General features: G+C 42.4%; 1 protein-coding gene, 1 long non-coding RNA gene and 2 other non-coding genes across 4 annotated transcripts; 2 read left to right on the forward strand and 2 right to left on the reverse strand.

Annotated features, from left to right (window-relative positions):
* The first annotated feature begins 4,460 nt into the window (after positions 1–4,460).
* rplp0 (ribosomal protein, large, P0) lies at positions 4,461–6,815 on the forward strand. Its single transcript, XM_037489820.2, has 8 exons — positions 4,461–4,483; positions 4,808–4,915; positions 5,010–5,185; positions 5,424–5,511; positions 5,822–5,968; positions 6,071–6,256; positions 6,349–6,489; positions 6,611–6,815. Exons 2-8 carry the CDS (start codon positions 4,862–4,864, stop codon positions 6,770–6,772), a joined length of 954 nt encoding a protein of 317 aa, XP_037345717.2. The 5' UTR covers positions 4,461–4,483; positions 4,808–4,861; the 3' UTR covers positions 6,773–6,815.
* LOC119194330 (small nucleolar RNA SNORA63) lies at positions 5,591–5,720 on the forward strand. The gene has a single exon (XR_005114146.1). It is a non-coding gene; the product is annotated as a small nucleolar RNA SNORA63 (small nucleolar RNA).
* Positions 6,816–7,700: 885 nt separating the features above from the next.
* On the reverse strand, positions 7,701–9,539 carry LOC119229467 (uncharacterized). The gene is made up of 7 exons (XR_009956811.1): positions 9,383–9,539; positions 9,194–9,276; positions 8,921–9,081; positions 8,594–8,661; positions 8,150–8,296; positions 7,972–8,027; positions 7,701–7,859 (listed from the first exon to the last, which is right to left on the reverse strand). It is a non-coding gene; the product is annotated as an uncharacterized LOC119229467 (long non-coding RNA).
* LOC119194327 (small nucleolar RNA SNORA63) lies at positions 8,385–8,514 on the reverse strand. Its single transcript, XR_005114144.1, has one exon. It is a non-coding gene; the product is annotated as a small nucleolar RNA SNORA63 (small nucleolar RNA).
* Positions 9,540–10,959: the final 1,420 nt, after the last annotated feature.

A 10,959-nucleotide genomic window follows, 5' to 3' on the forward strand; every position in this document is an offset into this window, starting at 1 on the left:
AGATAGGGGACGTCATTACTACGTATTAGTATAGTACTACGTACTAAGTATTTAATAGCTATGAAACAGTGATCATGGATGTTACAGATAGGTGAACTAAAACACAAACAAAAAGGAAATAAATAGAAACATTTTCAAGCAGCTGAGCAGACATTAAATATAAGAGAAATACACAATAAGTCATACGTGGATAGTATTTGTTTATTATTGCAATTCAGAGCTTCAGACATTCTTTGAAGCTGACGTGCTGCCGGTTTAGAGTCTCGATGGCTGTCTCTTTTCCTTTAATTAAAACATTTTTAATTTGAGTTTTAATGCACAACAATAGACAATAACAAGCTGCACACTGTATACAGACAGGGCGTTAAAGTTAAACATTAGGTTATATATCTAAACTCTGCACTCAAACAGACGTAACGTTGCCGGTGAACAAACAGTCTGACAACTGGTTAAAAGTTATGAACACTCAGATATAGTATAGTTATATCTTATGTTTAACCGCTGCAGAGACGTGAATACAAGCGGAGAACAGGCTGCTCTCTGCGGGCTGAGATGAGGCCGACCGCTCAGTGCTGGAGGGGTCTGACAGTCCTGTTAACTACACCTCACATCACCCACTTCCTGTGGTTAAATGTTAAGAAGGCTCAATGTTTACTAACCGTTCACACAAATGCTGACTAAACAACCAACTTTCATGAGTCCACGAGATCAAAAGGCCACACAAGAACGCATATTGAGAAAGGGCCTGTGTCTCTTGTCGCATCATTGAATTTTGTTCCTGAATGTTGCACATTCGTGAGTTCCTGGTCCCCGTCCCCTGGAGCAGTTTCCGAGAGGAGGGGGGGCTGCCACTCTGTCACTGCCTTGACCTTCTCTGGTCCTCCCTCACCTGACCAGTCTCAATGATGAACCCCAGGAACCGAACTGAGGTTACAGGAAACTCACATTTTTCCACCTTCACGAACAGCTTGTTCTCCAGTAGGCGTTGGAGGACGTGGAGAAACAGTTCAGTGTTGTTGTATTAGCGCTTCCTGATGGAGGAATAGTACACAGAATACTTTAGGCCTTCTCTCATCCTGCCCCATCGATATGTTCAAAAAGTGCAGAAGTCGGCATCTGAATTGCGCATAGTTTTTTTCTCTGAATGAAGGACAACCTGCGCCTCGGATTAAACGACTACGTCAACTTCAAGCACTTTGGCATGGCCATGTTCACCCTCTTCCTGGTGTGCACCGGGGACCACTGGAGCGTGATCATGATGACGCACATGCGCGCACACACACACACAGGCCAGTTTTTTGAAAGTGATCCACATCCTGCAGCAAATGAGAAGGATGAGTGTTGTTTTATCTCTTCACTATTTGGTTGGCACAATTGGTAATGTCACCATGGAAACCAAACCGTCCAGAGATCCTCGTCTGTGTGGAGTCCTTCTTCCCTCTCTGAACCTCTCTCTTCTTTTGGCCTTTGTGGTCATCGCCACGTTCGTGCTCGCCAATCTTGTTGTGGCCGTCATCGTGCTATCTATGGTAATGATGATACTAAATGTAGGCAAAATAGTTAAACGTGTGTTTATTTTTCTTGTTGGACCCGATGAAAATTGTTAATCTCATACGGTGGACTATTCGGACTATCCGGGAAACAAGAAACTTTGATTATTTAAAATAAAATTTACAAAAATGTAAAAAGATGTATATATCTATATATCTTTATATAGATATATATCTTCATGTATTTTATGTATGATGTGCCTTTTGAAAGCCATTGTTCTATTCCAATAGAACAATTTATTGATTTTGCTATTTATTTTTAAGTGATATATGTATATATTTATACATTTGTTTTTAGCCAAATGGTTCCTATGAAAAGTTTTTTTTTACTCCAATAGAAAAAAATGATTTAACTGCTATTTTAATGTTTAAAAAAATGTGTATATACACATTTCTTCATGACTCTTCCATGTCCAATGTTCCTTTCGAAAGCAGTTATTCTATTCCAATAGAACAATTGATTGATTTATCTGCTCTGTCTACACAGTAAACCTTCAGTGTTAAATATGCAGTGTCAAAATCCATTGACTCTTTCAGAGTTATTTCATCAACAGCTTGAGTAAAATGCTTCCGAGCCTTGGTGTTAATTCAGGAAGTTAAAGCATGTGGTGTCAAGTTTTACGGGATCGATGGGGGCGAGATCAGCGAGAGGTGAACAGGAAAAACAACAGCTAAATACTACACCAAGTGGACTTACTTTGTCAACGGATAAACTTTATATATTGAATTTTCCAAAGCTCATGCGGGTTCTGATTACTGAACGATGCAAATAAAACTTCATCCGGCTAAATAATTACATTAGATGATAAAGCTCATTGAGCTTTTGTAAGTTTGCTTAAAGTAAATGCTGTACTTAATACATTTCAAATTAAATCAACATTTGTTTGATCCCAAAAAGGGAAAGAAAAATTTCAACCGTCGGACTGGCTGCTTGATGACAGTAATTCAATACACCTGACAAGCACAATGACATGAAAACGCATCTCTTCTGCGAGGAGACGTTGTGACCTGAAGTCTGTACTGTGTGAGCGCTTGGAGCTTCCCAGCCAGCTTAAAGAGTTGCGGGCTGCTATCCAGAATCTCCAAATATCCCAAATCCTGCAGCAGGTGAAGATTTAAGAAATCTCTTTCTGGTACGTGTTCATGGCGGAGTTTGAGGCTTTTGAGCTTCGGAAAAAGATGTGGAATTTGAGCTGTATGGACCCCCAAATGTGAGGGCCAAGGGTCTATGTGAAGGTGCAGGAGTTTTGGGACCTGCACTGCTACAGCTGCCATTTCTTCTGAGGACAATCCTGCAGCACACAGTGTAAGATTGGTCACTGTTGCTGGAATGGAGGTGACGTACTTCTTCACAAGTGGCCCCTTGGCAATGACCAGGGTGGATAGTTGAGGGAGGTCACTCAGCCATGTGTTCAGGGGATGGCGGTCAGGTGATGGACGCCCTTCTGTGTCCTGACTTGAGCACCTGTAGAAAACAGCAAGAGTCTTGAGGCCAGGCATCAGCCTCATTACATCTTCTGGTAACGAATGATCTACGCAGTGGATAAGCTCCAAACTGGACAAGACTGGTGCACCAGCTCCTCCTAGGTGGCTGGGTTTGGGCCCTGAAATATTGGAAAGGAGGAGTCTTTGCCCAACGGACAACGAGAGATGCTTCAGCTTAGGCAGGCACTTCAGTATGGAGTGAATCACCCAGATTGTTTCGTCAAAGATGCCCATCTGGTGACAGACCAGAGATGTAAGATTTGTAAACTTGGATAGAGCAGAGATAAATCTATCGATACCTGCGGTGGGAAATTTCACGTCACACACGCTAAGTTGGGTCAGCTGCTGGGGGTGATGAACCCTAGAAGCATCGAGCAAAAAGTTTGTGCTACCGCTTCTAATGGCCAGACGTTTCAGATTAGTAAAGTCCTTAATGCAGTCGAGCCCGGCGTGGGAGCCCTGATCCATTACCACTGTGGTGAGAGAAGGAAGGGACAGGGCAAGTTGTTTCCAGTCCTTGGCTTTGGTGCCCCTCATCACCACAGCGGTGACTCCTCTGCGGCGAAGAGTGGCCCAGAATCGACTGTTGTAGGCCCCGCGTTGGAAACCCAGAACTACTGACCAGTCTCTCCAAAGGGATCCTTGGTCAACAAGATGTTTGAAGTACTTGCAGGACGCCCGCACACTAAACCGGTCCGCCGGGGACAGGTGCCTCAGGACGTAGATCCAGATCTCTGGGGGAAGCCCCACAGCCGGTTCCATCGCTTCTCTCTGCTATAGGATACGTTTGATAGTAAAATAACAGTGGCCTTTATTTAGCAAATGACTGCTAACATTGACCGGTTGCACCGCCAGACCCATGTGACTTTTCTTTTCCCCACGTTTCTAGAGTATCGTTGATATTCTTCTTCTGTGGTGTTTTATCTTGTTTTTCTTCTTCTTTGGTGTTCATCGGCGATTGGCAAACCATCTTAGAGAGGTGCATTACCGCCACCGTCTGGAACAGGAGGTTATGCAGAACCAAAATAGATACATAAAATAAATTAATAATTAGGAAAACTCTGGATTCGTTTAACTAAATCTGTTCATCTCAAAAACGGAATAATTGAAAAGTATATTGCGCGATTCCCCAATAGACCAGACAATGACCAGTACTGATGTTTTGCCTTCCTTGATGACTGAAAAGGATTCTTCTGGACAGTAAAATTTCCGCATTGTAACAGTACACGTTCAATAGTTTCTGGTTGATTACAATAGGATCATTTCCCAGTTGTGGTGGATTTTATCTGGTCGGTGATAGTCTGGCAATAGTAGTGATCGACACAGCAAGCATCCAATAGCTGGGAAGCTGACGCCCAAAGGTCCTTGTTGATTGGACAGTTGAGTCTTATAAATTCTCCTCGCGTCTTTCCGCTTCCTCTTTCTTTCACGCGACCCTCCTGTGTGAAGTAAGGATTTGGTCTCACCCTTTCAGAAAATAAAACTTAAAATGCACTTTACGTATCCCGTGTTGTATAAATGGATTCTTAAAATCGACACGTATCCAATCTTAACTGAAAGTTTATCATGCTCTAACGTGACCTTAAATAGTACTGTGCTAACACCTAGCTGTACTGCTAATACTAAGCTAACGTGCCGCGGCCTATGATTGCTAGCCTGCCGCTAGCTGTCTTAACGGCACACGCTAGCTGTCGCCCCCCTGGCGGAAAGTATTAACGTTCTACATGTTTTCCGGTCTGTAATGTACATTTACTAGTTTTTTCTGTGTTCAGGTACTACCTTGTCTTTAAATCTGCTTTAAAGCGATCCTTGGAAGCACTGCAAAGATGCCCAGGGAAGACAGGGCCTCGTGGAAGTCCAACTATTTTATAAAAATAATCGTAAGTAGGCCCTGACTGGTGACATTTTAAACCCAAGTAAACCTAATTTATATACTCTAACGTTAAATCTTAACATTGTTCTCTTTATTTGTAGCAACTTTTGGATGACTATCCAAAATGCTTCATTGTGGGCGCAGACAACGTGGGCTCCAAGCAGATGCAGACCATCCGCCTGTGTCTGCGTGGAAAGGCTGTGGTGCTGATGGGTAAAAACACCATGATGCGCAAAGCTATTCGCGGCCACCTGGAGAACAATGCTGCCCTGGAGAAGTGAGTCTTTTACTTGAGCTATTCAACATGCGTTTGTGAAGCAGGATAAGTTACAATGCAGCCAGTGAGGTACTGCTTTGTCGTTCCCCCTGCACACAATGACCTGTTTCCACGCTATACCTGTCAGTCAGCATCCCTAGACTGCCAGGCACGTACGGTTTCAGACATTACACAATATGTATTTGTAAGCACGATTTTTTGCACACCTATTGTAACTGTTAATTCCATGATTTGATAGGCTTCTGCCTCACATTAAAGGAAACGTGGGCTTTGTCTTCACCAAGGAGGATCTGGCTGAGGTCCGGGACCTGCTGTTGAACAATAAGGTAATGCAATCAACAGAATCCCCAAATGCCGCTGCTGAGCCACCATGCCATTGGAGTAAAAGATCCCACTTGTTTTATAAAGCAGGATAAGTTACAATGCAGCTTGTGAAGTACTGCTTTGTCGTTCCCCCTGCACACAATAACCTGTTTCCACGCTATACCTGTCAGTCAGCATCCCTAGACTGCCAGGCACGTACGGTTTCAGACACAAATTATACTAATGTGGAGTCTCAGGCAATCATTTTAAAACCTACTTATGATATTTATATTCAGTTGTCACATGCTTAATTGTCCCCCTCTAACAACCTAGGTACCTGCAGCTGCCCGTGCTGGAGCAATCGCCCCTTGTCATGTGACTGTGCCAGCCCAGAACACCGGTTTGGGTCCTGAGAAGACCTCTTTCTTCCAGGCTCTGGGTATCACCACAAAGATCTCTAAGGGAACCATTGAAATCTTGGTAAGTTTAACAGTCTACTTTAAAGGATGGCAGTGTTGAGATGCTAATGCTGAAGAAATCGAAATACTTGCACCAGTAATTAAAACGCTTCTCTATCCCCAGAGTGATGTTGGTCTGATAAAGACTGGCGACAAGGTTGGTGCCAGCGAGGCCACACTCCTCAACATGCTGAACATCTCGCCGTTTTCCTACGGACTCGACATCCAGCAGGTGTATGACAATGGCAGTGTTTACAGCCCTGAGGTGCTTGACATTACAGAGGCTTCTCTGCATGCAAAGTTCCTGGAGGTGAGATTCTGCCATTGGTAGTTTAATGACTGTTTGCTCAATGCCCAATATTGATCCCTAGCAGTGCATGGAAATAATTGTATATTTTTTAGGGTGTGAGGAACATCGCTAGCGTTTGTCTGGAGATCGGCTACCCCACTCTGGCATCTGTCCCTCACTCCGTCATCAATGGCTACAAGAGAGTTCTGGCTGTCGCTGTTGAGACGGATTACTCCTTCCCCCTGGCAGACAAAGTAAGCTTGTTAAATCATTGGCTGTCCTTTTAGTTGGCATAAATGTTACTAATGCCTGTGTCTTGCATCATTAGGAAACAGTTTGAATGAAAAACAAAACTTGTACCTTGTTTCCTTATAGGTCAAGGCCTTCCTTGCAGACCCGAGTGCTTTTGCTGCTGTCGCAGCCCCTGTGGCAGCAGCAGCAGCTGCGGTCACTGCTGCAGCTCCTGCTGCTAAGGAGGCGGTTAAGGAAGAGTCTGAGGAATCTGATGACGATATGGGCTTTGGTCTTTTCGACTAACACAGCGAAGAAAGCAGATCTGTCAAACTATGATTGAATAAAATGGGTTAAAAATCCAAATTGTTTGTATTTTGTTTAGTATTGAAAGATGTTTTTACACGGCTGTGAAAGTACTTCATGACTGGATAAAAGTTGAGTCATGAGTTCTATTCTGATAAAGAAACTACCTGGTGTTATTTAAGTATAGAAATTTTCTCAATGGGGTTCCAGAGTAGTTTCATTTATTTCAACAAAGCATTCAGTTCATGGAAAATGCTTGCCAGTTTTTAATCTGGCTAATGGCTGCAGTCTACAGAGTACCAAAGAAGTAAATGCACAGCCATTTTATCAATGACTATTTCGAGTACCGGTGTAACTAGCTCTCAGCCAACTAAAGCATAGGTGAATTAGACAAGAGCTCTACATAACCTCTGGGCAGTTTTATGCATAACTTCTTTCTTGCATCCTAAGAACTTTAACCTCATTTATACAGCATTTAAATGTTCAGTTCCTAATGAAGTGAAATCAGAGGCAAAATAACGAATTTAAAAATACTAGATACCATGTTTATCATTGGTCATTTATGTAGGTGGTTCAGATTTAAGGGAAAACATTGGTCTTCCTTTCTGGAGAACAAATAGTTGTGGCTTCAGGGTAACTAGTTATTGTTGAGGGTGTCCATAGCTTGGTACCATAGCCTTGGCAGACCAAAACTTAGTGCATAAATTCTTAGTATGCAATCTTAATTAAACTTATTCGGATAAGCCACTCTTTAGCGGCATGATCAGTTAAAATCAAGGATTTACAAAAACTGCACTCATTATGGCCTTAAAACTAGACCAATATCCATTCTGGTCAAATGCAAATAAATGAAATTACAATGTAAAAATCATACACAGCATCCAGTCAGAAAATCACATTTTAATTTGAAGCAAAAACAATTCACAAGTGGGGTATTTAAGAGATTTTATTGATTCATGGTTCAGTTCAAACCTAGCTATCGTATTGGTGTCGAATACCATGTGGTCAGATGCCTCAGACTAATTCTCAGCAGCTGCAAAAGTTAATGCAGCAGCTAAATAGTCATGTGTGCCAGGACGGCCTTTACCTGTAAGGAAAAAGTATATTTTAGGTTTTCCATTTAAAATTCCCTAACCAGGCAAGACAACTCCAAAGTAAAAATGTATACCAACTAAAAGGAAAGCTACCAACTAGGATACCTTGTCTGCCAGGTGGAAGGCGTAATCCGCATCGATCTCCAGACAACCGCTAGAAACTTAAAAAAAAAAAAAAATATTACACACACACACACACAGGTTAATTTCCATGCACTGCTGGCAATCAAGGTTGGTCATTAAGCAAAATGTAATCATTAAACTTCTAATGGGAGAATCTCACCTCCAGGAACTTTGTATGCAGAGAAGCCTCTGTAATGTCAAGCACCGAATGACTCAGCACTGCCATTGTCATACACCTGCCGGAAAAGGACCGTGCTCTGGGCTGGCGTAGTCACATGACAAGTAGCGATTGCTCCAGCAACGGAACCTGGGTTGTTAGAGAGGGACATTTTAAAATGTGAATCTCAATAGTTGGTTTTAACATTGTTGCCTGGGACTCCACATTAGTTTAATTTGTGTCTGAAACCGTACGTGCCTGGCAGTCTAGGGATGCTGACTGACAGGTATAGCGTGGAAACAGGTTATTGTGTGCAGGGGGAACGACAAAGCAGTACTTCACAAGCTGCATTGTAACTTATCCTGCTTTATAAAACAAGTGGGATCTTTTACTCAAATGGCATGGTGGCTCAGCAGCGGCATTTGGGGATTCTGTTGATTGCATTACCTTATTGTACAACAGCAGGTCCCGGACTTCAGCCAGATCCTCCTTGGTGAAGACAAAGCCCACGTTTCCTTTAATGTGAGGCAGAAGCTTATCAAATCATGGAATTAACAGTTACAATAGGTGTGCAAAAAATCATGCCTACAAATGCATATTGTGTAAATGTCTGAAACCGTACGTGCCTGGCAGTCTAGGGATGCTGACTGACAGGTATAGCGTGGAAACAGGTCATTGTGTGCAGGGGGAACGACAAAGCAGTACCTCACTGGCTGCATTGTAACTTATCCTGCTTCACAAACACATGCTGAATAGCTCAAGTAAAAGACTCACTTCTCCAGGGCAGCATTGTTCTCCAGGTGGCCGCGAATAGCTTTGCGCATCATGGTGTTTTTACCCATCAGCACCACAGCCTTTCCACGCAGACACAGGCGAATGGTTTGAATCTGCTTTGAGCCCACAATGAAGCATTTTGGATAGTCATCCAAAAGTTGCTACAAATATGGAGAACAATGTTAAGATTTAACGTTATTTGAATTCCGTTGCAGCACATAAGGTTAGTTGAGCTTGCGTTTCACAATAACTGACGAGTCATGGCCTACTTACGATGAATGTTAGTTAACGTTAAATAGTTGGGGGCTCCACGTGGCCTCGTCTTTCCTGGGCATCTTTGCAGTGCTTCCAAGAACCTGTATACACAGATTAAACTCGTTAATAAACTACAAAGAACATTAGAAACCAAACAAGCATGTTCCATTCGGCCATGAGGTCGACGGAGTGAAGCAGAGTACTCACTTTCCAGAGCTGAGGTTAGTGAAAGAGACAGTAAGAAAGTTACGACACAAATATATATTAGAATAATCTGTCCAATCACGAAAGAGCTGTGGGCGTCAGCTGGTCAGCTATTGGATGCTTGCTCTGTCAATCACTTCTGCCGCCACACTGTGACCAATAAAATGAATTCCACTACAACCGACGCCTCACTTCTTCTTCTTCTCTCAAAGGTTGGTAAAGCATGAATTGGCGCAATACCGCCAGCAGCTGGTACGGAGTGTGGACCAAGATATTTAGTTAGTACTAGTGCAATTACAAAAAAGTGAAAAGAAAAGAACATTCATATTTTTTAAATATTATTCTAATCTAAGAAATTGAAATAATACTGCATAACACTATTTGAGTTATTCTGCATAATTTCCAATTGTCCTGCCGTACTTTTATCTCGCTGAGGTCTTCAATCAGCTGGTCTCTTTCCTGTTGTATTGTTTCTTGTTGCCCACAATAGTCCCATTTTCCTGTTTTATGTTCACCCATTTTGAAGCATAATGTTAAGGCCAGTGTGTCCAAATCGAATCCTTGATATTTTCTTTCTGCACACCACATTTTTCTTCACTTGGTAAAACCATCGTCCTTTTCCATCTTCTTCCATTTTCTTCTGCCACATTTCCCTCACCCTGTGTTTAATGATACGCTGTGTTTCGGATTTACTGTAAGCAGGGTTATCACGCCGTCCCTCGTGCTGCGCTGGGACACTCTGGCTGTGTTATGGTCCACCTGATTCCTCTCGGACCATCAGCACCAGCTCCATCACCAAGAAGGCCCAGCAGAGGCTGGTCTTCCTGAGGCAGCTGAAGAAATTCAACCTTTGACTGACTCGTCACACTCTACATGTACATACACTTTGTCACTTTCTGTTGGCTGGTGCACTTTATTTTTAACTTACCTAACTAACCCATAGCTTCAGATTACTAACCCATAGCATTATATTATATTTCCATCTTTTTCCTGCACTATGTTGTCTGTTGTCTATTGTCGTACTGTCTGCTTTCATGCACCAACCGCCAAGTCAAATTCCGTGTATGTCTGACATATTATGGCAAAAAATGTTTCCTGATTCCTGAATCTAACTAGGATATTAGTTATTCTTTGTTGCCTCTTTTGCAGCTTTATCTGTCATTTCATTACCCTTGACCCCAAAATGTGCTGGTACCCATATTAAAACAGCTGTCACTCCCCAATTTATTCTGAACAATTAAATTTAATAAGGAAGTCTGGTCGTTCTGAATGGCAGGTTTGTAAGCTTACTAATGATGAACTTGAATCTGAGAATATGATTTTTGCTCGCCATCGACTGTAGCGCCGACATTATTGCCAACATTTTCCCTGTGTGCAGTGAGTTTGCAATGATCACTGAGGCACTATTTTAATAAATTCTGCAACAAAAACGCTTCAATATCTAAATGAATCTAGAAACATGGTGATAAATTAATTATGTTTAGTTCATGTGTCTGTCTTTTCAAAATCACAAAGGGCTCACTGAGCTTTATCATATAAGCTTGATTTGGGCTTCTGCAGGATTTCACAACCTAGGGTTC

Source organism: Pungitius pungitius, chromosome 8 (assembly GCF_949316345.1).
Source record: "Pungitius pungitius chromosome 8, fPunPun2.1, whole genome shotgun sequence".
NCBI lineage: Eukaryota > Metazoa > Chordata > Actinopteri > Perciformes > Gasterosteidae > Pungitius > Pungitius pungitius.

Coding starts and splice junctions, on each gene's coding strand:
- rplp0 (XM_037489820.2), top strand. CDS start 4,862: ATGCCCAGGGAAGACAGGGCCTCGTGGAAGTCCAACTATTTTATAAAA. Junction 5,186..5,423: donor AACAATGCTGCCCTGGAGAA/GTGAGTCTTTTA, acceptor ATGATTTGATAG/GCTTCTGCCTCACATTAAAG. Junction 5,512..5,821: donor ACCTGCTGTTGAACAATAAG/GTAATGCAATCA, acceptor CTAACAACCTAG/GTACCTGCAGCTGCCCGTGC.